The sequence below is a fragment of the Astyanax mexicanus genome, chromosome 3 (assembly GCF_023375975.1).
Source record: "Astyanax mexicanus isolate ESR-SI-001 chromosome 3, AstMex3_surface, whole genome shotgun sequence".
NCBI lineage: Eukaryota > Metazoa > Chordata > Actinopteri > Characiformes > Acestrorhamphidae > Astyanax > Astyanax mexicanus.
Genome location: NC_064410.1, coordinates 55930481 through 55957608, shown reverse-complemented (window position 1 = coordinate 55957608; position 27128 = coordinate 55930481). Strand labels below are relative to the sequence as shown.

Sequence of the window (27128 nt, the reverse complement as noted above, 5' to 3'; positions counted from 1 at the left end):
ATATTATTAAATTATTTCAGTTTCGGTTACCTTTTTACTTTAACTCCACTGTATTTCAAACTAGGGCTGCAAGGATTGGTCGACTTAATCAACATTACTGGTTAGAAAAAATTGCCTCCAAATTTTAGTGTTGAGTAATTGTTAATTTGTAAGTGCAACACACTACACACACACTACAAGTGCTGGGGACAGAAATTAAGTGGAGGAGGGTTAAGAGCTGCTTGGTCTCTGTGACCAAAAGTGCAGAGATATAGGATTACATATTTACTGACTAATATCAGCACATTTCACATTTTAAAAATGTGTTATGTATTCAAAGGGCATATAAATCCATGTTCAGCAGTTTCTATTGTTTTGCAGCGACAGAGAAAGCAAGGGACAGGGGCTGCTGTTGACTTATCAACTAACTAACTAAGAAAAACGGAAAAAAACGTTACAAAGACAACATCAAGACCAACCTAAAAAAAAACATTCCACATACCACTGGATAACTGGGAGCACATTGCACTGGATAAAAGTCTTTGGAGAGAAACTGTTTGACGGAGCAGCAGCTCATGAGAAGGAACTTCGAAATGACAGAGATAAAGCTACAGTGCCGTAAAGAACGACTTTCACGCGTTTTCACACCAGCACTATTTGGTCCGGTTAAAATGAGCTCTGGTCCGTTTATAACTTTTGTGCGGTTCGATTGAGCAGGTGTAAAAACAGTAATCGCACTCGGGTGCAGATCAAACGAACCGGACAGAGACCAGCTAGAGGAGTTACCAAACGAACTCAGGAGCGGTTCGCTTGTGGTGAGAACGTGATCCGGTCTCGATCGGATCCAGCTATTAAATATAAGCCATTTATTTGAGCTAAACCGCTCATAAAGCAAGCACAGTTTAAACTGATATATTAGCCAAATTAACGCTAATTACCACAGCTATGAACAAACACTGTGTCCATGCACGCGCCGTCTGCGCTGCATTCAATGCTCACAGCCGCGTGACTGTTTATTATGTATAAATCTGCGCTGCACGTAGAAACACTGTGTTTGAAAGTGCAGCGTTTCAGCGTTCAGTGTTAAAGCACAGATATTTGCGCTGGAACACAAAATCTTCTCGCTGTATTTACTTTTTTCGTATATTTATATTTAACATACTCCCGTGTCAGACAGCTCTGACCAATCAGAGGACACAGGCTGCTCGCGTGGTTTATTGATGCGCATTTTGGTGCGTTTACATTTATGCCTATGTGAAACCAGACCGAACAGAGCGAGACAATGCTCCAAGTAAACGAACTCATTAACTGATTGGGACCAGAGAAACAAACTACAGGTGTGGAAACGCCCTTAAAAAGGCTCCTCCACCAACTTCCCCTGTCCACATTGCACAATCCTCTACAGCCACCTTAGGATTTTTTGGAGGTTAAGGGAGGAGGAACATGTTTGAAGCACTTCCCCTTTCTAATTTAACATCCTACAAATCCCCTGCCCTTCTTGTATGGGTCATGGCATGTCTTCACAACGCACCTTCCTCCCATCTCTTCCCTTTAATCTCTGCTATCTGACTCTACTATAGTAGGAGAGGGGGGGGGACTTGCTTTCTGTGACAAGCTGAAGCTGTCCGAACTTATGCTCAAAGTTCTCTTGTCTTTCTCTTCCCAAATAGCCCTAAGCTGACGGCATGTGTTGAACTAGCAAAAAAAAGAAGTTGCAGCACCTGCTTCAATCTTAAATATCTTACATTATACTCACCCTGGTCCTTTAGGAACGTAACTTCTACTGTTTGTACTGTATAATGAAGATAAAAGCTTCTCATCTTGAAGAAAAAAAAAATGCTTATAACATAACCCATTTTAAAATGTAAAAAAAAATGCATTTACAGCCATTTAGACAGTCTGTTCTGACACCTGAATGAAGTGTGGCAGGATCTAACAAGTCTTGAAAGGTTTACATGACTTGTGACTAATAGGCTCTATTAATAGCACACATCATAGAACAAGCAGCAAGCTTCAGACACCGGCTTTCAGTTTTATTGAGAGATAATCATCTGACAAAAGGATAAATTTGTTTCATACTTTATTACCTTGTTGTGCATTTAATACCAGGTAATCTGAATGGAGGAGGATACAGCCCACTGTAGTGCACGCTAGAGTACATATTCATTTCGAGGAAAATCTGTGGAAACAAAACGTCTTCCTTCCACGTGGGGATGTAAAAACAACGCGTCAGGGCATGCTGGGTCATGGCCACGGCCTTCTGAAGAAGTAAAAGTTCAACTCAAAAAGGCAAGAACCAGAGGGTAGACCCGTGGTGGCCCGCAGGTCAAGGTGGGGTGGGGTGGGATGGGTGGCGCAGGGTGGCGACTCCCAGAGCTGGATATGGTGGTAAAAGCAACAACAGCGGCACGAAATTCTCCTTCCACAGCAACCAGTATTAAAAGGCACTTGGCTGGATGTTAACAAGGAATATGAAGAGGAGAGAGAGATGCCCGATTTCGTTTCCCTCCACTGCAATCTCACTCCTCAAAAATAAAACTGCTCTGTGGAAAGAAGCAAAGAAATGTGTGAATAATCTGCACACTGAGGATTTGGCATATCTCTTAGGTCTAAATCAGATTTCAATAAAAAAACATTACCTGCTTTTGGGACTACAGATCGCCGATTGGAATGATTTCTTCATTGATGAAAAACTCAATGGTCTCCTCCTCCCAGTCATCGACATTGCTGTCCAATTCATCAGTATCCACACCTATCAATCAGAACACGGATTAGGATGACCACGCCATTTTGGCCCGCAACATGGATTAAGCTGCTTCAGGCCATTTTCACACCTTATTCGGGTTGATCTGGTGTGAATCCGTTAACGTAAGCCTAACACAATATCCAATTTTGTTTGAATGAGATACACTAACAAATATTTTAATTATTTATGTTTTTAGTTTAAGATTTTCTTTTTTAAGTATTAGTATTTCTTCTTTCTATTAAGTAAGAGCGAGTAAGCGAGAGAAACAGAGCGAGTGGGCAAGAGACACCAAGCGAGAGAGACGAGAACATGTAAGAGCAAGTGAGTGGGGAAACAGCTAGCGAAAGAGACAGCGCAAGCGAGAGACAGACAGAGCAAGAGAAAGAGAGAAAGAGAGAGAGAGACAGAGCAATCAAGAGTGAGAGCAAGCAAAAGAGACAGAGGCAGAGAGACAGACAGAGCAAGAGAAAGAGAGAGAAAGAGAGAGACAGAGCGAGTGGGCAAGAGACACCAAGCAAGAGAGACAGAGAGTGAGCGAGAGAGGAGAGAACATGTGTAAGAGCAAGTGAGCAGGGAAACAGCTAGTGAAAGAGACAGCGCAAGAGAGAGACAAAGCGAGAGAAAGAGAGAGAGACAGAGCAAGCAAGAGAGAGAAAGAGACAGAGCAAGCAAGAGAGAGAGAGAGAGAGAGAGAGAGAGCAAGAGAGAGACAGAGCAAGCAAGAGAGAGAGAGAGAGAGAGAGAGAGACAGAGCAAGCAAGAGAGAGAGAGAGAGAGCGAGAGAGAGACAGAGCAAGCAAGAGAGAGAGAGAGAGAGAGAGAGAGAGAGAGACAGAGCAAGTGAGAGAAAGACAGAAAGAGAGCGAGAGAGTCACTTTCGCTCTCTGCATTTGGCACAACAATGCAGTTTCGTGCAAAGTATAAATGTTTTTTTTGACCTTTCCTTACTCGGTTGGTGCATTTTTGGTGTCAAATTTGGATGCGCAGCCCTAGTCGAGGTCATTGATTATAGTGACTAATTGTAGCAGCTGTAACTGGTATCACTAACAATGGTAACTTGAGACAATGCTAAACGATAAATAAAAATGACATACTTTAGCTGGATTCACTATAAAACACTGGCTAAATAGTTTAACAGTTTAACTCTTACTTTGAAAAATCATTTTGCAAACTAAGTTTTTTTTTTTCCCCTTCTTAAATATGTTTTAAAAAAGTAATGGCTCTACCTCCTCTGAGCTCGAGGCGGAGAGGTCTCTGCTCCTGGTACATCTTCATGGCAGCTTCGCGGTACGTGCGATACTCATCCATCATCCCGCGTCTTTTGTCAACCAGGTCCTAGTAAAGGCGGTGACAGTAAAGTTAGTATCTGAATCCAGAGACATGAACAATATGACTAACTGGACACAAGCTAAAACTCATCTCTAAGCTCTAACCTTTGAAGCCTTGGACTGGCTGAGTCGATCCTTCTGCTCAAAGATCTTGGAGTACCTCTTCAGGTCCTTCTTGATGGCCTGAAAAGTTTAGAGAAATGCCGAATGGTGAGTCCTTGCCTAAACGGACTGGATTTATAAATCACAATATGTTCGCATGCGTCTGAAATCACCTTTATCTGCTCCTGAGAGAGCAGAGAGGGTGGCCGAGGCCTCCACAGCAGCTGGCAGAAGCGGTCTTTGTTGTTCTTTTGCAGCAAACGACCCTGAAACGTCCACAGCCAGAAGGCATTGTCCACCTGGGAAAGCAAATTTGTATTTGGAGTTAGAGGGCATCTGGAAAACAGTACATTTCCCCCAAACATGATTACACAAACACATTATATAAAAAAAACAAAACAAAGAGGCGTATAATAACCTTGTGGCTCCACCAAGAGACAGAGGTCACCACAAATCTGCCAGTTGGATCCCACTCCACATCTGAGGCCATGTAATGCTCAGCAATGTTCATCAGGGTGCAGTCAGAGGTGTCCACAAACGCCAGCGCGCCATTCATACTGTTAACAACAAGCAGATTTGATACGGTTAGTTTTGGATTCACACTGCAGTTTTTACTGAGCGCAGTAAAGAAATTTGCTATGTGCTGTCATCACCACCTACAGTACCAGTCAAGTACTGTAAATTTGGACACATTTTCTCAATCAATATTGGTCTTCATTTCTTTATTTAATTTCTGTTCTAAATTGTAGATTAATATTAAGAGACATGAAAACAATTAAAGGATACATATGGAATTCGGTAATTAACAGAAATAAGTAAAAAAAAAAAAAAATGAATTGAGATGGTGATTTGAGGTGATTTAATTGGGATGAGCTGGAGCTTCACAGAGTGAGAGAAAAGCAGCAGCTATTGTTCAGCACCTCCAGGAACTCCTTTCTTCAAGATGCTTCAAAGAAAACTATTCCAGGTGACTCTCCCTCATGAAGACACTGATATGAAAATTGTGTGTGAAAAGTGTGTGCAGATCCGTCCTCAAAGATAAATGCGCTATATAGAAGATTCTAAAGTATAAAATGTATCCAAGCCCGATTTAACTTCCTGTAATTGTTTCAAAGATCTAAAACCATCCAAAAAAAAGCTGTTTTAAACTGCAAACAAAACAAACCATCATCCAGTTGATCAGTCTGACAAGAAATGTTGTTACACTGATTCAGACTGAGGATAACAGCACCTTGCACTATAATTATTTTTTTATTCAGGCCAGTATGTAAAGTCTGAAGGTCTATTTAGATGTGAAATGTTTTTTTTTTTTTTTTTATTATTTGAATACGTACCTCCTCAATCCAGCCAACACCAGGAACTGACCCTGTGGGCTCCAGAAAATGCTGTTTGCCTGCTGTTTGTCAAACATTTCTAGAGAGCAGAAAGGGAGGAAAAAAATCAGAAATATATATTTTTTTTTACTCTTTCCTTTTTTCAATGTGTATAAAACAATAAGTTATTTTTATAATAATCGTAATCTGCAAGATACTTACTGATCAGGTCGATCTTGCCATTGCTCTTCACGTGATAAAAGGAGGCATTGATTCTGGGGGACTCGCCATGCAGCACCGCAAACCTGCTACCATTGGGCTCCCAGGCAAAAGCAATGATGCCCTCTGGAACAGACATAAAGCATTAGGTGAGATCAAGGACAAAGAAAGATTTAAGAAGCTCTGAGACACTGAGACTCTCTGCCTCTTTTCCTCACCTTTCATTTCCACAACATCCACAGGAACCTGCTTCTCCCTCATCCTGAAGATTTCAAAGTTTGTGACAATTCCCTGAAGCAGAAGAAGCACAAAACAAGCTGTTTAGAAAGAGAGATCAATTTCTTAACCACAAAAAGCTAAAAAACACAGTCTGAACTACACTCGGTCAAAAAATAGTTTTTGAAATCCAGAATAAATCAGAGCCAGGTATGAAACTCTTGTAGATTTTGCCTTAAAGACATGGATAATGGTAATAGCCATTTGCATCACCAGACGTATCCCTGACTGAAAATAATTGTCTATTTTCTGGTCTATTTTCATACATAAGAAAAAAATGGAAGTAAATAACAACAAAAACATTTTCGTTTTAAGACAAACGTGCACTGGATGTTGATCTACACAGATTTCTCTCCTAAAAACTGTTTATTTGGGCGAGTAAAGCACTCCAGTTTATTTACAATAAGCTAAGAGTTCCAGATTTCCAGTAAGGCTGGGTGCAGCAGCATTAGCATTAGCAGCACTTAGCGCTAGTAAATGCCGTCCAACAGCGCTACACTGAGGAACCCTGAGTGCTCCGGTAAGCCAGGGCGATGTTAGCTAGCGGTTTGTCCCACGTAGCTTGTTTTAACATGGTAAACGTCCAGACTGCAGTCCGATATAATCGCCTCTGAACGACGAAAGAACTAGTGCTTAGCACGGTTACCGGCTAATGCTTTACCAACTTTTCCTCTGGGTGCAAAATATTTTTGCAACTATTTCTTTTGATTTCAATGACAAACTAAGTACCTGTGTTCCTTTAGGAGTCCTGTCCACCTTTACGCAAAGATAGTCGCCGTTCTTCTGCCAGTGAAGCTTGCAGTCCACCACATTGAACAGATTGCGTACTCTGATCTCGTTCCTGGATGGAAGTTGCATGAGGGTCACCCTCGCCGGGATGTCTTTATCTTCAGGCACCCAGAAGGCAATGACGTTATCACCGGGGGACCAGGAGAAATCCCTGCAGACACATTTAACATAATGAACGTGTGCAATCAGAAACAACTTGCTCTCTTGCTGATGCTGATTAAATGTATGGTAATGCATGCATGCACGACTCTGCACAAGAGACAACAGTACTTTAAAGGTCGTACCAAACACTTCACATTCATCATGGTTCTCCATTTGTTTCAGAACCTCTGCTAATCGAAGAAAGTTCTTAATGACTTACTTAATTCCATTTATCTTCAAACTCTTCTTATCCAAAAGACCCATTGACTACAAAGAAAAGGAAAAAGAGATGATTAAGTAGTGATTTTTTAAACTGAATCCATTATATAACAAGATCTCTTACATAAACCATCTAAACACAGCTTATCTTAAACTTACTGGTGTTTCGTAGATGCTGAGGGTGTCTTGAGTCATTCTGGCAAAGAATTTCCCATCTGGACTCCACCTTAAAATATTAAACATAAATAACATAAGAATTGCACAAAAAAAAAAAAAAAAAAAAAAAAACTCCAGTCAGAATATTTTGATCCAGACTCACTTGAAAATTGGCCAATGGGCAGAGCTCTCACAATGGAAGCCTCTCTTCTTCTGACCAGTCAGAACATCCCAGATGATAATGGCTTGTGGGTCATCCTTTGTGTCCATTAGGGGACTAAATGTAACCACATACCTAAAGAAAAATAAAAACACAGTTGATACAAAATACTATGGTATTTAGGGTAAATCTATGGTAAATTCAGTATGATCTGAAAGACATTGTTGATAAATTAAAGAAGATACAATAATTATTTAGCAATGCACCCTAAAAGTGCAGTCTAAAGAACATAAAAAAGTTGTGATGAAACTAACTCTCATCAGGACCGCCCCAACGAGGATTCTTCTCAAATCTTTTAGTTAATTTGCATTTTTTTTCTCTCAACACGTTTTTTTTGCAACCCAGTTGACTCTGACTTCATAAGCTTTGCATCCCGGTAAAATACCTTTTACATTTTTTTTTACTTTTCAGAGTCGAAGTCAGAGAGTTATATCTCCTTTTTTGGTCTATTTTGGCTGAGGAAAAGAGCTGCCTCATATTGCACACCTTGATATATAGAATTGTTCTCTCCTTATGCCACAATCCTCTCTTATTACACAAACAAACAAAAGCTGATATGCCTAAATCCAATAAGCACTCAAGTTTATATAGTTTGGCTTTGAAAAATACGCATTAAAATGAGGATATGGTCAAAAGTGCACACAGTGTAGAAACTGCAAGCTGAAAACTGCCTCGGGGCATCGATTATGTTTAATCTCAGCTCTTTTGATGGTTGTTTAGATGGCTCTTGGTTGCTGAATGTTGCACAAGGTTTGAAGAGTCAGACAATTCTTAAAGCTTTAAAACTTGATTCAGCTGACTGTTCTTGTTTATATTACATTAAATTTGGCAGACGCTTTAATCCAAGGCATCTTACAATAATGATGTACATTCAAAAGGTAAAGGACATAGAAGTTTAAGACAAAAACGTTTTTGACGGGACCTAAAGGAGGTCAAAGGGAAATAGTGAGATAAAAGTGTTAGAAGTACAGGGGTTGGACAATGAAACTGAAACACCTGGTTTTAGACCACAATAATTTATTGTGGTGACGGACAGTTCTGGTGGAGAAAGGAGAGTTGAGGTGCACATTGAATTCTGTCGTGATTTGATCAGCCGTGGTTTTATGTTTTTTTGGATACAATCCGGGTTAGCACCTGAACATCCCTTTCAGACAGCTTCCTCTTACAGCGTCCACAGTTAATCCTGTTGGATGTGGTTGGTCCTTCTTGGTGGTATGCTAACATTACCCTGGATACCATGGCTCTTGATACATCGCAAAGACTTGCTGTCTTTTTTGAGTTTATGCAAAGTGACCACGCCACTACATTTCATCTTAGCCTACTTTATATATTTGCATGAATAATTGATGAAATTACAGTAGAAACGATATTTATCGTTATATCGCACAGCACCAAATTATAGCCCTAGTTAGGAAAGTAAGTGCTCTTTGAAGAGCTCTGTCTTCAGGAGTTTATTAAAGATAGTGAGGGACGCTCCTGATCTGGTAGTAGAAGGTAGTTAGTTAGAGGTGTTAGGAGAGTATGAGTCTCACAAACATTCACACAATGCAATCCAGACTGTTCTCATACAGAGTTCCCCAATGGTGGAACAAACTACCTTCCACTACCAGATCAGGAGAATCTCTCACTATCTTTAATAAACTCCTGAAGACAGAGCTCTTCAAAGAGCACTTACTCTCCTAACACCTCTAACTAACTAACTAACTACTTCTAACCTCATTTCCTTCTTCCCCTCTTTCACTCCTCTATCCCATTATTTCCCTTTGACCTCTAAGAAGTTTTACCTTTAAACTTCTATTACCTTGTACTTGACTATTGTAAGTCACTTTGGACAAAAGTATCTGCCAAATGTACTGTAATGTAATGTAATGAGAGTAGGTGCTCTTTGAAGAGCCCTGTCTTCAGGACTTTTGTAAAGATAGCGAGAGATTCTCCTGATCTGGTAGTAGAAGGTAGTTAGTTAGAGGTGTTAGGAGAGTAAGTGCTCTTTGAAGAGCTCTGTCTTCAGGAGTTTATTTAAGATAGCGAGAGATTCTCCTGATCTGGTAGTGGAAGGTAGTTTGTTCCACCATTGGGGAACTCTGTATGAGAACAGTCTGGATTGCTTTGTGTGAATGTTTGGCAAAGCAAGGCGTAGCACAGCGGCCTTTCTACTGTTAACATAAACACAGGACTGACTTGTTACTAAAGTACTGAGATTACTGTTAGAGAGGTTACTGAAGATTCCTCCACAGCCTTTATCTTTGAAGTTAAACAACTCAGAACCCTTCCCGCAACCCACCATCATGTACATTAATGTATGCAGGTCCACACGTACCTCTCACACGGGGAAAAGTCAATAAGCTGGACCCCCTGATGGCTGAACCTCTGGATCTGTTTGAACTTCTCGCCGCCCCACAGCGCGATGCCTCTTTGATGAAACGTGGCAAGGTAGGTGCCTTTAGGAGACCAGCGCACGTATGTCTCTGTCCACCGCTAATTAAAAGACATAAGCACACACACATTAGAGATGCTAACAACTGAGTAGATGATGCAGTGAGAGCAGAAACGAGTAAAATAGTAAAAAAAAAAAACCCTCACCGCTCTCTCCTCAACTTCAATAGGCTCCTTGACATCATTGGAAAATATGCCAGTCTTTTCCCCAGAATCGTAGATCACGCTGTACTGATCACGGCAGTCCGGTTCCTCCATCCAGTGGCGCAGATTTCCCTGCAGATTCATCAGAGGAGCAGAAGATGCATCAGGACAGACATCTCAGCTCTAAAGCTGTACTGATGGACATATTTACCGGGAGACAGCAGATGTGTGCTTGCTCATGCTCACACATTAGCAGGCACAGGCTGTAAACTGATGGCTTTGCTGCTTGTAGTGGGCTAATATTTACAGACTGACTCAGCTCTGCTACAGCAGTTTTAATGTCATTAATATACAGCGTACAAGATAAATTAGAGCACCCGCATTCAATTTTACTAATAAAGGTGCTTTAGCTGGTTCTAGACAGAATAATAAAACATTATATTGTGATATTGTAAAGCAGTTCAGTCTCTCATTTCACGTTTAATTTATTTATATTTAGAATTGTTAAATATATAATATTCAAATTTCAATGCAGGAATTTTCTTAATTTTTTAATCAGTGATCTTCAAAAGTGTGTAACTGAATTATATTGTATGGTAAACTGTATACGATTGTATTGCACATTTATTAGTGGCATAAAAGCAGACATGAAGGCACAATGTTATTATGACAGGCCAAAACAAACACAGCCAAGATTCCACAACAGATGTTTGTACCTACATTCTTAAGAAAAATTAATGAGTTTGTGTAAAGTGTCCTGTAATGAATACGTAACTGTTACAATTAATTTATTTTACTTTGTTCTCCTTTAAATCTTCTCTATTTCTCTACTGCTGTTACTTGTTTTATTGTCAGTACTTGATACTGTTAGATAACCAAAGTCATATTATGTGTCTTAATGTTTTGTCATGTCCAAGTCAAAGTAGTGATGTATGGCATAAGGACTGTTTATTTTCAGATTCTTTTTTGTCCTATTTTTGATAGTTAGGAATTAAATATTTATGGATTTTTTGGTTGGTTCAGTTGGTTCAGGCTTTAATACTGACATTATTTTGTGTTTTGTTTGTTATTTTAGGCATTCTTATCCCTGACATTTCTACCATTATTTATTTATTATTATTATTATTTTTATAAATCACATTGGCTTGTATTTCTGTGGTTGGTATTGTTCTTGTGTTGAGTGTGTTGTCATAGCTTTCCAGGCCACAACACACTTTCTGTCGCGAATTTTCCGCTTGACGATGGCCCAAAGGTTTTCAATGACATTGAGGTCAGGCGAGTTGGCCGGCCATGCCAAAACTTCAAGCTGTTTTTTAGTGAACCAATCTTTGGTCGACTTTGCCGCATGAGCCGGTGCAAGATCCTGTTGAAATATGAAGTCTTCTTCGCCGAACTGTTCCTCAACAGTCGGAATCAGGAACGTTTCCAGAACATCTTGATATACGGCAGCATTGACAGTCTTCTTGAGGAAGCAGAGTTTCCCTACACCTCGAGCGGACATGCATCCCCAGACCATAACGCTCTGGGGAAACTTGACGGATCTTTTCACGCACTCGTGGTTGTAGGTTTCGCCACCACGACGCCAGACACGAGGACCTTGGTCACCGAAGGAGATGCAGAAGCGTGATTCGTCACTGAAGACCACTTTCTGCCAGTCTTCAGCAGTCCACTCGCCGTGTTCTTTGGCCCACTTCAGCCGTTTCTCCATTTGTTTCTTGTTCAGCATCGGTTTTACTGCTGGAACGCGAGATTTGAAGCAGAGTTCGCGCAGACGACGGTAAGTGGTTGATCTGGAGACGTCAGCGCCGGTCTGCTTGTTCCACAAGTCGGTGAGCTCGGAAGTGGACTTGAACCGGTTGCTGACTGCGATCTTTCTCAGCTGCTTGTTGTCGCGAGCAGAAGTTTTTCGGACGCCGGAACAGTTGGTGCGCTTGCTGCAGTTTTTCTTGAGAGCTTTGCAGACGGAAGACTGGCTGATGCCGAGCTGCTCAGCAATTTTAGTTTGGGTCAAGCCTTGTTGGCGAAGGGCTTGAATTTGAGCCACTATTCCGGTTGAGAGGTCGCGCTGCTTACCCATGATTGATTTTACAACTTAGAAATTCTACTCAACCCTGACTTTATACTGCACAGTGAACACTCTTCACAGAAAACAAAAATTCGAGCATTTATTCTAATTCAATGAAACGGTTTCTCCATTATTCTAATTCAATAAAACAACAGTGTCACAGTTAAATGGCCTAAATGGGCCTTTTGGAAAGCTCAGCTGAGCAAATTTTTTTTTTTCCAGGTAACGAGTTCTGTGATTAGTCTAACGAGTAGGACAGGTGCGGTGAACACCTGATTTGCTTTCTGCACAAAAAATGCATTCAAAGAATTTCATGATTGCACTATTTCAAATTATTCTAATTCGTTGACCAGCACCTGTGTATGTATATATATATATATATATATATATATATATATATATATATATATATATATAGGTATCAAATTACCAACCTTAAAGTTAGACCAGCACAGCTGGTTTGACATTACGCACAGTTTCTAATCACTACCACCACTGTATCCTATTAGTTTTGGACAATATTAAGGAGTATTGTCCAAAAGTATTAATATTAATAGTCAACATTATGCAAACCCTGGATTTATCTTATTTATTTATTCACTCCAGCTGTGTGTGCTCATACCATCACTTTGTTTTTGCTTACTAGTGTATGTGCTGCAGGGACAGGTTAAGACTGAGGTCACATCCCATCTTTTTCTAGCACAAGCGTGGTAAACATGGCCACTGCCATTCTCATCTTCACGTAGTTTTTATATTCCCAAAATGATTTAAAACAAACACTTCTTATAATAACTTCAAATGATAGTGGATACGTTCTCCTGTAAATTTACACTTTTTGGAGATACAATGCTTTTGCTGACACTTTCTCCGCACTGTCACACTTCAACATACTGCTGCTCTTCATTCATGCTCATCCATGCTGCTACAGCAACTGTGCCTTATGCCTTTGCTCTCTGGATTTCGAGTTGCCGCTCCTTCTTTAGTACATTTGTACATATATGTCTATCTTGTTATACATTTTATTCTTTATTTTATTCTTATTTTATCTTGTATAACAATTACTCTTTGGGTGGAGCTGGAGCGTGGATCTACAATTTCAATCCACCTCATGTGATGCAAATGATATAAGTCTCCTTAAAGCTTTGCTTGACAAAGACAATGGGTTTAAGTGTCATGTTTCTTGAAAGGTAAAAGTCAAAAGATGAGTGGACTTCTGGACAAACATTATCAGGCTTTAGATAAACTAAAAATCTATCACAGTAATGTGTTGTGCTATTAAAAGTCTGTATTACTCACAAAATCTTTGAAGGGTTGTCTCTCAGGAGGTTCCCATTCATCACTGATTGACATGTACCTAGAAATGATAAATTAAACACGCATTTTAAATTAATATAGTGTTTCAGAAATAGGCAAAAAACATTTTAAAAATGCTTAATTGAGCAGAACATACTTGTCAAAGTCAGTGAACAGGTTGACACGGAAAGTATGCTGCTTATCCAATTTGTAGCCGTCAGCGTTCTTCACAGCTTCGTGTGCGTGACTTGGAACAGAATACTCAAGGAAAATGTACCTGAACAGCAGAGAGCAGACGCAAGAGATTCATCCATTATTAGACAAATTCAACTTAACCTACTTTCACAACACAGGCAGTCAAACCTGCACTCACCCCTTGGTCTTGCCGTCTGCTTCTGGGTAGAACTCGTTGGTGATTTTGCCAAATTTTGAGAAGATCTTGTGGATGACATTCTTGAGTTTCTCCAGACGGTCTTGTCCTACTTGAGGAACATTGTCAACGACAATGACCGAGTCGATACCATCAGCCTCCTGAGGTTTCTCCCTGAGGATGTCTCCCAGCAGCTCTGCAAAGGCCAAGAATAGTATAAAGTGAAAATTCAACAGAAACATACACTCTTGAAAGGTGCGACAAATTGATTTTTTGATAGTCATTTAATTAATCCATATAGAAGCATTTTTTAAGAATTTATTTTTTAATTCTACATTTGGTGGGAAACAAACTCTCAAGTTCTTCTGAACACATGGTAAAAACATTACATAACAATTTCCAAAGACAAATTCACTGGGGCTGAATGATAATTGAAAAAAATAAACATATATTAATTATGCAACCTGTGTATCAACTAGGAGAGTAAAACAAATAGTAATGAGTGTGTGTGTGTGTGTGTGTGTGTGTATATAAAAAATGGTTGTTTTAGAAATGCCAAAGAGTTACTAGAGGTGGAAAAATAAGTTTTATTGTAGCTTTATATTTTAATATATATATTTTTTGTTGTATCCACAATACTTTAGACATATCAAGGACATCAGTAATTAAAGAATACCTAATTTTACATTTTATTAAAAAAAAGCATAATTAGACCTGTTTAATTGGACGAGATATTTTGAATGAATCACATGTATCGAAATATTTGTTGTGTGTTTTCCAGTTTTAAATTGTATTTTTAAAAAACGTTTTTGCTAATTTATATAGAGGGAATTCTAAGAATATCTAAGCTGTTAAGGTGTGTGTGTGTGTGTATGTATGTATACATACATACATCCCTCTATATAAATTAGCAAAAACGTTTTTAAAAAAATACAACTTAAAACTGGAAAACACACAACAAATATTTCGATACATGTGATTCATTCAAAATATCTCGTCCAATTAAACAGGTCTAATTATGCTTTTTTTTATAAAATGTAAAATTAGGTATTCTTTAATTACTGATGTCCTTGATATGTCTAAAGTATTGTGGATACAACAAAAAATATATATATTAAAATATAAAGCTACAATAAAACTTATTTTTCCACCTCTAGTAACTCTTTGGCATTTCTAAAACAACCATTTTTGCACCATTCTCTTTTGGAATACAGTTTTGTTTTTGTTACACCTGAAACAAAAGCCCTACTAAGAAGCCTTTCTCTAGATTATAATGGATGTTCTATTCAATAATACACTTGGCAGGGCTTCAGGAGCAGGACTTAAAAACCCTTACAAGAACTACTGTAGAAACTGCCAACTACAATTACAAGCAAACCGTTACATTCAGCTGCTCAATTAGATAACATTACCACTGATAACATGTCTTTGAGGCTGGTCTTATTTAAGATGTTTTAAGTGAGCAAGTGTAGCCCTTTAAGGAGCAGTGTAACACTGTTACATATATTTAGGTCTAAAACAAAGAAATAATTGCAATAAAAATACACTCTCCTTTTAAAACAATTTAATGACAGTGATATTATGATAATAAAATAGTATAATAATGCATTTACAATTAATTCTTGAACTTGAATTAAAAATATTTAAAAATCAGAATCCAAAATTATTTAAGAATGACACATCTAAAACACTGCTCATAAACAAGGCCAATGCAGACTAATTTCACAGTGGAAAATATTGAGGTCATGTCCATATAAAAAATTGTGACAGGCCTAGTTAAATTTAATAATTATTATATATCAAAATTTCATAAATATACATATCCTAGCAGCTTTGCAAACTAACAAATGACATGACAGATCACTTCCATTTAGAGGTTAGATATATCAGTTGTGTCAAATGTGATACAAAATATTATTGTATATTCAGTGTTTTGTCACATCGCCAAAAGTATCGTTATTGTGAAAATACCATGAAATATTGTAATATTATTTTAGAGCCATAATGCTCACCTGTAATTTAAAGACTTACAATCTAAATGTATTTAAAATATAAATCTAACACACATTATATAGCAAGGAAACACTTTTTGTATTTTTTAAATAAGAAATGTAGGATAAATGTATTGCAGACATGTGCAGGACATATAGCTATACATTTTTAAGTAAATAAATTTACAGGGAAAGTCACCAAATGTGAAATGTATTGTTGCCTGGAGACAGCACCATGCCATAATATAACTAAAACATATATAACTAGCTAACAATACATGTACTGCACAATCCTAGTAGCTAAATGTTAAAATAGTGGGTTTGACATTATTTAATTTAGTGAGAAACAATCAATTTGGTTATCGTGTATTTATTTATTAATAATTAAGGATACATGTTGTTCGTGAGGAAGGCATATAGATTGCTTAATTAGCACATAAAATAAAGTTATTTACTTAAGTTACATTGTGACCCAACTGTCAGGCACGCCTCATTCATTAGCTTAGCATAGCTTAGAATACTTTAGCTTAGCATAGACGGATAGTAGCTTTGTCCACGCTTGTTAGCCAGACAGCTAACGTTAAGCTAAGCTAGCTAGCATGTTGTACGGTGTTCTGTCGAGTTCTGCTACCTTGTCAATCTGTGCGTCTCTGGTGCATATTTAAAAGGTTAAAATACACAAAAAGTACAATATTAAAACCTAGAATATTTCCAGTAAAAGTCTATGTGCTTTTCTTGGACACAATAAAGCACAGTCTCAGGGAGAAGTTATGGAAATAAGAGGTTATTCGAATCTGCTTTTGCATTTTATTAATAATACATATTGTATACAATATTATATTACATTATAACGGTAATAACATATTACTAACATTATTAAATTGTCATTTACAGTTGTATGTAATGTATGTAAGGTTGATAAACGAACAAAAAACACAGAAAAAGAATTATTATAAAAAAAAGAGCATGAAAAAATGTATGTTGGCGCATGCGCAGTGCCTTTCGAAAGCAGGTACTGATGGGTAGCAGAAGTCGACAGAACACCGGTTCAGATGCTGCTATGGCGTATTAAATAGCTAACTTAACTTATTTATTCAGCTAAAAATTAAATAATAAATTGGGCTTTCGCAGACACTAACAGAATTGCTTATGTTAGCTAAATAACGTAGTTTATGTGAGCCTGTTTATCCAGGTAGCCGCTGTTAGCTTAGCTTAATTACGCTAGATTTTGTATTTGATAGCGTAACTAAGCTAAGCTATGGCCTAATCAACCGACTAACTAACCTAACGTTAGCTAAGCTAAGCTAACGGGCACTGAATGATCATGCCTGCTGCATCCAGCTGCTGCTCCCGAATCACTACTTCAACAGCAAACCACACAGCTTATGATCACAACCCAAATAATTATATAACGCTAATGAAATATATTATATATAAGCCTAGCTACCGAAATCCGCATGACCGCGGTATCAGCGAAATCCGCGGCCGAAGGCGGGCCTCGCCGGGCCGGCCGCTCTCCCAGCCACCTACCCGAATCACTGATATCATCCTCGAAGTCCTCCGGGTCGCTGAACGAAGGCTCCTCGCCTTCATCAAACTCCAGCTCTGCGTCCATATCCTCCGTATCTCTCATCGAGGCTTCGCTGTGGACAATACCGGGCGATTAGCGCGATTCGCGGGTGTTAAAAACCGTAATCCAGCGTTTTTCCTCGCAGGACCATGTGCGGTGCCGCCGGCGCGAACCCCCCTGCGCAGAGAAAAGGAACAGGCCATGTGAGCCCAGCCCGCTCAACACTGATATAGGGCGTAAATTATAACCCTTTAAATACATTTAGACAACTTCGTACATGTTTTAATTTATTTTATAAAATAAACACATTGCTGCGCATGAGCATACCTGCTTATTTTGAGTCAAACTGGTGTAAAACCTGTCCAAATGCTGTTCTAGTTATGTCTCCCCCCTTTTTTCGAGAACTTGGTTTCTCCCACTGAGCCGGTTCCAGCAGCTCGCTTCCCGTGCGCTGTACGTCTGTCTGTGCGTGAGCCACGCTGTGAGTGAACGCTGTGCGCGTGACGCAGCCGGCCGGGCACGTACTGCATGATCTGTATGTCATATGTACGCATACAACACGTTAGCACGTGTTTTGAAGATCAGTACTTTAAACAATTCAGTAAAACTAAGCAAAGGCTACATTCATTCTCCATTAGACTCCAGTCCTTATACTCAGAATCAGGTCACACACTGTATAATGTACATTTTATTGCATGGTCCCTATGAAGCCCCTAAAGTGAGAACATGTTAAAAATGAATGCATGGCCACAACTTATTAAGGCGTGGGATTGATATTCTAGTGCATGGGAATGAGATAATTAAGTAATTGCCACGACTTACTAAGATGTGGGCGTAAGATAATTAAAGCTATGTTCACATTACCAGGCTGAAGTTACTCATATATTTTTTCATGCCTGTGTGAATGTGCCAAATCCATTTTTTTTTTCGAATCAGATCTGAGCCAAAACCATATATGGTCCTACATCAGATACGTACCTGATCCATGTACATGCGACATGAATGTAAACGGTCGAATCAATCAGAATTCATAAGTCTTTTTGCTTTTATGCATGGGCTACATGCTATAGCTGCAAAGCTGAGCATAAACTTCAGACCAGCCGTTTGCTCTCCACTCCAGCAAAAGAAGCTCCACATATGCTGCTAACGCATTTATTTCCCTTTAGAAAGCTACAGGTCGTCTCTCAAATATGTGTTTTTTTGTTGTTGGTGAAAAAGGCGGCATGTGAGGCGTTTCAGGGACAGATTTGTTCACATTACACACATTATGTTTAAGTTATTATGAATATTTAAAAATTAGCAATGGTGTAAAGGATCTGGTGTGAATGTACTTGAGGTTTACCAATGGTCTCAGCGACAACTCATTTAGGAGGTCGCAAAATACCCCATAACCACATCCAAAGAACTGCAGGACTCATTTTCCTCAGTTAAGGTCAACATTCATGACTCTAAAATGGCCTGAATGCCAAGACAACAACCGCTGCTGAAAAGAAAAATTAAGGCTCATCTCAATTTTGCCAGAAAACATCTTGATGATCCCCTTTTTGGAAAAAATACTCTTTGGACTGATGAGACAAAAGTTTAACTTTTTGGAAGGTGTGTCCCTTGACATCTGGTTTCTTAAAATAACATTTAAGAAACATAAAAAAAAATCATACCAGCAGTAAAACATGGTGGTGGTAGTGTGATGGTCTGGTGAAGACTTTGGAGTGGCCTAGTCAAAGTCCTGACCTGAACAGTATTGAGATGTTGTGGCATGACCTTAAAAAGGTGGTTTATTCTGGAAAATCCTCCAATGTGGCATAATTACAGTAATTTTGTGTAGAAAAGTGGACCAAAAATTGTCCACAGAGACGTGAAAGACTCATTGCAAGGTACTGCAAGCGCTTAATTGCAATTGTTGCTGCTAAGAGCTGCCAATCCAGTTATTAGGTTTAGGGGGAAAACACTTTTTCATACAGGGCCATGTAGGTTTGGATTTGTTTCTCACTTAATAATAATAAAAAAAATTGTTTACTTGTATTGTGATTTACTTATATTTACAGTTGTTTACTGATCTGAAACATTTAAGAGTGACACACATGCAATAAAATAAGAAATCATGAAGAGGGCAAACACTTCTTTTACACTACTATATTATAAGTGGATTATTAAATTATTTTAAGCTGTTATTTTTATTGCTTTAAATGTGCAACAATCACAATCATCAAGAGTCTTCAGATCATCAAGAATACAGCCCCTGAACGGCTGTGATGGGAAAAGAGCAGCTGTTTTAAAGACAGGTGAAATATGAGCCCTCATTTTTGTGCAGGTCAGAATCCTCGCCGCAGCATTTCCCAACCACTGCAAGCTGGAAACGGAGATCTTTGGCAGGCCAGAAAAAGCACATTACAGTTATCCAGCCATGAGAGTCAATCCTGCAGACCTTGGATATATTACTGAGGTGGAAGAATGCTGTTTTGCAGACGTTGTGGGTATTAAAGCTGTCAAAAGTGACACCCAGGTTTTTGGCAGAGCTTTAAGCCTTTATAGACTCCAAGGCAAAGGGTTTCTATATAGATAAGAGCCCCATTTCTCACTGTATCCTATTATATTCTAATTTAGCTGCAAAAAATGCTGACACATCCAGGACTTAAAGGTCTCATTCTATCGTTTTTTCATTCATTTAAAAATGTCTAGTTGTAGTCTCTAGTATGAATGGATGCCATGTGAGCCAGTGTTTCTATTTATCCCTGCTTTAGATCACTGAATTAGAGGTCTCTGGAGAAAGACAGGTTTTGGCTCTTGGTCATGAATATTCATACATGCAAACATATCGCCTCTGATTGGCTAACAGCACTGCAGCAGAGAACGCCTACCTGCTGTCACCCCACAGTCAATTTCAAAGCTCTAAAACTCAATGGACAAAATGTTTTCAGAGATACAGCCTTAGTTGTAAAGATACAGAACTGAGTGCTAGGTCAAGTTCTCAACATCGCTCAGCATCAAATGGCCCCGCAACCGAAAAATGTTATCAATGCTGCGGGCTGAGTGTAGACTGTAATATAGTGTAATATAAATATATAGACTGTAATATAGATATGTAGACTGTAATATAGTGTAATATAGTGTAATATAGATATTTGTACCAAGAGGTATAACAAGTCTCCTTTAATATATTATATTATCTGGTAGTTACACCTTATTAAACCAACATGTCAAATTAGAGGGATTTGGAGAGGTCAGGATTACTGATTGATAAAGTAAGTGAATTCTGATATAACTGGACCAGAGCTCATGTGAGGTGTATTTTGAGTAGTTTTTTTTATTTCTCCACCAGAGGGCACCTTTGTGAAAGAAAAAGAAAAAGTGTTCTTCACTTTCTCACACTTATGAAAGAGGTGATTTCCAAACAGTTACACTGATAACATATGACATAGATTCCAAACAAGAACATTAGCAGGAAAAGAAATGGCCCATTCTCCATCACCGTACCCCCGACCCTCCTCATGGCCCAGGCCAAGAGCACACTACAACCTTATTACAATCGTCAGCTGAACAAGTCCAACAAATCTGGCAGATCCTGCACAGCAGCTGCTGCTCACATTGACGGTAGATTAGTAAATATCAGAGTTCACTATAAGTCCAGCAAGAGACAGCCTGGAGGAAATGTAAGGATAACAAGAGTCATGAGTTTGAGTTTGTGGAAGTGAGCCAAGCCTGGCCTGAAGAAAGGGTCGATTGTGCATCTTCCTCCTGCTGCAGGGTTAGAGGAGTTCTCCTTTAGGTGAGCATCACTGTATGCAGGCCTCTGTGTTCCGACCAGCCTGAACTCAAAACGCGGTCTGCATCCAAAACCACATACTGCTAATTAACAGTACATTAGTGTAGTCTAGTGTAGTCTAGTGTAATATAGTGTGGTGTAGTGTAATAAGGGGAGTTTAGTGTAATATAGTGTAATGTTGTGTAGTGTAGTGTAATATAGTGTAGTGTAATGCAGTGTAATAAGGGGAGTGGAGTGTAATATAATGTAATGTTGTGTAGTGTAGTGTAATATAAGGTAATGTAGTGTAATATAATGTAGTGTAGTGTAATGCTGTGTAATAAGGGGAGTGTAGTGTAATATAGTGTAATGTTGTGTAGTGTAGTGTAATATAGTGTAGTGTAATGAGGTGTAATAAGGGGAGTGGAGTGTAATATAGTGTAATGTTGTGTAGTGTAGTGTAATATAGTGTAGTGTAATATAGTGTAATGTAGTGTAGTGTAATGTAGTGTAATAAGGGGAGTGTATTGTAATATAGTGTAATGTTGTGTAGTGTAGTGTAATATAGTGTAATGTTGTGTAGTGTAGTGTAATATAGTGTAGTGTAATATAGTGTAATGATGTGTAGTGTAATACAGTGTAATGTAGTGTAATAAGGGGAGTGTATTGTAATATACTGTAATGTTGTGTAGTGTAGTGTAATATAGTGTAATGTTGTGTAGTGTAGTGTAATATAGTGTAATAAGGGGAGTGTAGTGTAATATAGTGTAATGTTGTGTAGTGTAGTGTAATATAGTGTAATGTTGTTTAGTGTAGTATAATATAGTGTAGTGTAATATAGTGTAATGTAATGTAGTGTGATAAAGTGTAGTGTAATATAGTATAGTGTAGTTTAATATAGTGTAATGTAATATAGTGTCTTGTTGTGTAGTGTAGTGTAGTGTAATACAGTGTAATGTAGTGTAGTGTAATGCAGTGTAATAAGGGGAGTGTAGTGTAGTGTAATATAGTGTAATGTTGTGTAGTGCAATGTAGTGTAGTGTAATATAGTGTATTGTTGCGTAGTGTAGTGTAGAATAGTGTAGTGTAATATAGCGTAGTCTTATGTAGTGTAGTGTTATATAGTGTAATGTAATATAGTGTCTTGTTGTGTAGTGTAGTGTAGAATAGTGTAGTGTAATATAGCGTAGTGTTATGTAGTGTAGTGTAATATAGTGTAATGTAATATAGTGTCTTGTTGTGTAGTGTAGTGTAGAATAGTGTAGTGTAATATAGCGTAGTGTTATGTAGTGTAGTCTAATATAGTGTAATGTAATATAGTGTCTTGTTGTGTAGTGTAGTGTAGAATAGTGTAGTGTAATATAGCGTAGTGTTATGTAGTGTAGTCTAATATAGTGTAATGTAATATAGTGTCTTGTGTAGTGTAGTGTAGAATAGTGTAGTGTAATATAGTGTATTGTAGTGTATAGTATTGTATAATATAGTATGGTGAAGTTGTATAATTCAGTGTAGTGTAGTAGGGTATGGTGTGGTGCAGTAGTAGTATAGTGGGATATAGTATAATTCAGTGTAGTGTAGAGTTAGAATTCTACTGTAATATAATATAATTCACTGTAGCGGGTTTGGAATGGTATATTATTGTGAAGTACAGTGTATTATGTGTATTGTATTACAGTGTATTGTATAGTATTTTGTAGTGTATTATGTGGTTTTATACATTCAGGATAAGATAAATGGAAAGGCAAGTATGTGCAGAAAAGAAAAAAGGTCTGTTTTTGTACACTTTTAAACAATTTTAAACAAGCAGTTTTTATATAATGCTGTATGTGGAACTCCACTGTGGACCTTTTCTATTTTTATTGCACAATTTGATCATACTGGCATTTAAAAGAGAAATCTGAGGATAAAAATTCAATCCAGGGAGCAAAAACACTTCAGCCCCTTAGTGACTATACATCAAAAGTAGCACAGTTCTGCAGAGAAACCACAGACCTGGCAACACTGAGGCAGGGGGAGCAAGAATACATCTTAGTGCTGTAGTTAAAATGGCACTGAAGCAACATAGGGCCCAGTTGGGGTGAAGCGTGGCGGGGGGGGGGGGGGGGGGTGTTTGGTGGGTTGTGTTTGGGGGTTGAAGAGGTGTTTCCTGCGCTGCGTAACTCTTGCACAGCCTCTGTTTATTTTCTTCTATTTGAACTCGTACTCAGAGCTGTTCACAGGAAATGCACGGACCCTGCTCTCATAGAGGGAGGGGCTACATCAGGACTAATCTGATTTAGGACTGAGTGTGTATTTGTGTTTATATATGTTTACATGTGTTTTACAGAAATATATATTAAATATTGTCTTATATTCTTCTTACTAAAGGCCAAACTTACAGACAATGAGGGGTAGTGTCTTCTTTACAAAGACTGTTAGGGTCCTCTACTTTTGCAAAATTATTTCATTATCTCATTTAATGTTTTATTTATTCATTTATATATTTTTTTCATACGTAAATTAACACTTACGTCATCTACACTATGAAGGAACATAGTCAACTTAAACGTGTTAAACAAACCAAAATACTCTAACTTAGGTGCTCTTATTTGGGTTGCTGTTAATGTGCAGTTTCTGAGGCCGGTAACTCTGACGATCTTCCTTTCCTGTGGTGGTCCTGATGAGAGCCAGTTTCATCATAACATTTTTAATGGTCTTTTTTATGACTGCACTTGAGGATACTTTCAAAGTTCCTGAATTTTTTCGGATTGACTGACCTTCATTTCTTAAAGTATTTTTTCTTTACTTAGTTACTTAGTAGTTCTTACCATAATCTGGATTAGAAATAGAGCTATCCACTGTATACCTGTAACTCTACCTCTTCACTACTTTACAACTGATGCTCTCAAACACATTCAGAGACAAGAAATTTAAGTAATTAACTCTTGATGAGTTCAGCACAGCTGTTAACTGGAAGCCTGAATTCCAGGAGACTCTACCTCATAAAGCTGACTGAGAAAATCCAGCCAAAATGTGTAAAGCTGTCTAATCTATGCGAAAGGTTCTTATTTTGAAGAATCTAAAATATAAATCATATTCTGGAAATAATTTCATACTTTTGTCACAGCTGGGGCCGAAGGTACTCTTTTTTCTCCCACATTCAGCTCTACCTGCGGACTACGATACCCAGAATGCACCTCTCACTGGCATCACTCACTAACGCAATTACATGACACTGCACAAGGCACCACCAGGAAGTCAATCACCAGAATATTAATGTCAACTGTTCCACCCACTATATATACACCCTAACCTCACTCACTCTTTACTTCACTAGAGAGTTTTCTGACCCTGATTTCTGCCTGCCCTCTGATGTATCCTTGCCTGGGTATGACCTTTGGACTGATTATTGTTTATGGCATGTTTACTCCTCTTACTGCTGTTTGTCGGCTCGCTTTGACTACTCTCTGTATTGATACTTTTTTTAATATAATGCAGAAAATTTTAAAATAATTGTAAAAAACACTGAGTGTCTAAACCTTTAACTGGTACTGTAGGCAAATGATAGCACATGATTTAAAACACAAACATGTTGCAACCTGGCCGAATAGTCACAATAAAGAAATGCCGCTCAACAATAACACAGTTTATTGTATTTATACAGTTCTTATATACAAAACATCAGAAATACAGTTCATCTGAAAATTTCACAATTTGTACAGTCATAAAAGAGTCATAAAAACAGGGAAACGTGTCAGAAAGTCACACAGTCTGTCAGAAACAGTACAGTATCAGATAATGCTAATGAGGAGGAGGATATCTTAATATCAGTGACAGCCATTAGTGACGTGTTTATCAGAGCAGACAAGCAGATCAGAGCCAATACGCTTCCAGAGACGCCAGTAGACTGAATTAATATACAGTTTAAAAAATGTGTAGCTCAAAGTATATTACACTGTGTTTTTATTATAAGCTGTATGTGGGTTTCTAGTTTGCGACAAAAGTGCAAAAGGGCTACTGCAAAAAAACAAAAAAAAAACACTTTTTATTATACTTTGAGAATAAAGTCGTAATATTAAAAAAATAAAGTTGTAAAATTTTGAGAAAAAAAAAACGTACACAATGGCATTTCAAGAATAAAACCATAATATTTTAAGAATAATCATAATGCCATAAAGAATAACGTCATAATATTTTAAGAATTAAGTGACATACTACCAAGACATATTGATATGTTTTTTTAGATATTCTGACTTTATTCTTTTAAAAAAAATTGTACTTTATTTTTAATATTGCGAATATATTCTCAAAAATATTATGACTTTTTTCACAAAATGTTATGACTTTATTCTCAAAATATTACGACTTTTTTCTCTCAATATAGTTACATTATTTAAAAAATATTCTGACTTTATTCTTAAAAAAAAACAAAAATATTTTTTAATATTGCGAATATATTCTCAAAAATATTATGACTTTTTTCTCAAAATATTATGACTTTATTCTCAAAATATTACGACTTTTTTTTTGCTCAATATAATTACATTATTTTCAAAATATTCTGACTTTATTCTTCAAAAAATGTATAATTTTCTTTTCTGTTACGACTTTATTCTCAAAATCTGGTGTTTTAATTTTTTTCAGTGGTCCTAAAACACAAAAACATAAGCTTACCCCTGCACCCCTCTAAGAGCTTATCACATTAAACAAGTTACATTAAATTATCATGAAATAAAACTGAGCCCAGTAGAATGTTTTCTTGTTAAAAGCAGATTAGTAGGCTGAGGAGGAAGGAGCAGATTCTGCTCCTGATAGGAGGGGAGGCACGGCACGGTGCAGCACGTGAACTACAGAGGCTTCCAGCTCTCGCATGTGAGTCGTTTCCTCTGGGGAGAGATAGAAGGCTCCTCCAAGGCCGAGGCTTTAGGGCGCGGCTCAAAACAACAGCACACAGTAACTCGGGCTCCGAGACCCTCTGGCCTGACACACAGCATTTTATCAGGGGCAGAATTTTGATCCATTAATTAACAGTACTTATAACAGAATGCCTCGACTTATTATTAATTAACACCAGTAAACACATTATTTATCATTACAAAAAAATGTACTATTCAATTCATTATTATTTACAACAATTTTAAACATCACAAAACATAGCAATGTTTATTAATATCTTAACTAGTATCAATTAATAAATAGCTGAGATATGCATTACTGTAGTAAGTACTGATATTTGTGAGCCATTATTTTTTAATCGGTCCCACTTTATAATAAGTGTCTCTAATAACTGTGTAGTTACACATTAACAATTCATGTAATAACAGTGTAACTACATGTGAAATATGTATTGTTACAGATTAATTACAGTTCTACAGGTTATGTAATTACACATGGGAATCCGATCAGTGTGATATAGACATATCAGAATATTTGTCCAACTTCTCATAAAGAAATCAGAATAATGACTTTTAGTATTAATTATATACCACACAATATCTATTTTAGAAACATATACATATATATATATATATATATATATATATATATATATATATATATATATATATATATATATATATATATAACAATATACAATATATATTACACTTGCCCTATTACATGTCTAGATACAAGTCAGAATTGACATTGCCACACGTGCAAATTACATAACCTGTACAACTTTATGCAGTATACAGCTCTGGACAAAATTAAGAGACCACTTCAGTTTCTGAATCAGTTTCTCTGATTTTGCTATTTATAGGTTTATGTTTGAGTAAAATGAACATTGTTGTTTTATTCTATAAACTACAGACAACACTTCTCCCAAATTCCAAATTAAAATATTGTCATTTAGAGCATTTATTTGCAGAAAATGAGAAATGGCTCAAATAATAAAAAAAAGACGCAGTGCTTTCAGACCTCAAATAATGCAAAGAAAAAAAGTTTATATTTATAAACTTTTAGAAGTTCAGAAATCAATATTTGGTTTGAATAACCCTGGTTTTTAATCACAGTTTTATGCATCTTGGCATGTTCTCCACCACCAGTCTTAC

At 37.6% G+C, this 27128-nt stretch overlaps 1 protein-coding gene and 1 long non-coding RNA gene across 3 annotated transcripts; both read right to left on the bottom strand.

Annotated features, from left to right (window-relative positions):
• Positions 1-1991: 1991 nt before the first annotated feature.
• On the bottom strand, positions 1992-17705 carry eif3ba (eukaryotic translation initiation factor 3, subunit Ba). Of its 2 annotated transcripts, none has more exons than XM_022683383.2 (20): positions 17682-17705; positions 17315-17531; positions 13797-13989; positions 13581-13700; positions 13427-13484; positions 10069-10197; positions 9806-9963; positions 7432-7563; positions 7272-7338; positions 7114-7160; positions 6693-6903; positions 5906-5978; positions 5691-5813; positions 5490-5568; positions 4574-4712; positions 4329-4454; positions 4159-4236; positions 3952-4060; positions 2619-2731; positions 1992-2517 (listed from the first exon to the last, which is right to left on the bottom strand). In XM_022683383.2, the coding sequence occupies exons 2-19, from the start codon at positions 17415-17417 to the stop codon at positions 2631-2633; spliced, it is 2046 nt and encodes a 681-aa protein (XP_022539104.2). In that variant the 5' UTR covers positions 17418-17531; positions 17682-17705; the 3' UTR covers positions 1992-2517; positions 2619-2630. The 2 variants fall into 2 exon arrangements, with proteins under 2 accessions (XP_022539104.2, XP_022539103.2); XM_022683382.2 differs by having other exon boundaries at positions 1992-2522; positions 17682-17704.
• Positions 17706-24700: 6995 nt separating this feature from the next.
• On the bottom strand, positions 24701-26621 carry LOC125799258 (uncharacterized). The gene is made up of 2 exons (XR_007438089.1): positions 25596-26621; positions 24701-25440 (listed from the first exon to the last, which is right to left on the bottom strand). It is a non-coding gene; the product is annotated as an uncharacterized LOC125799258 (long non-coding RNA).
• Between the last annotated feature and the right edge of the window lie 507 nt (positions 26622-27128).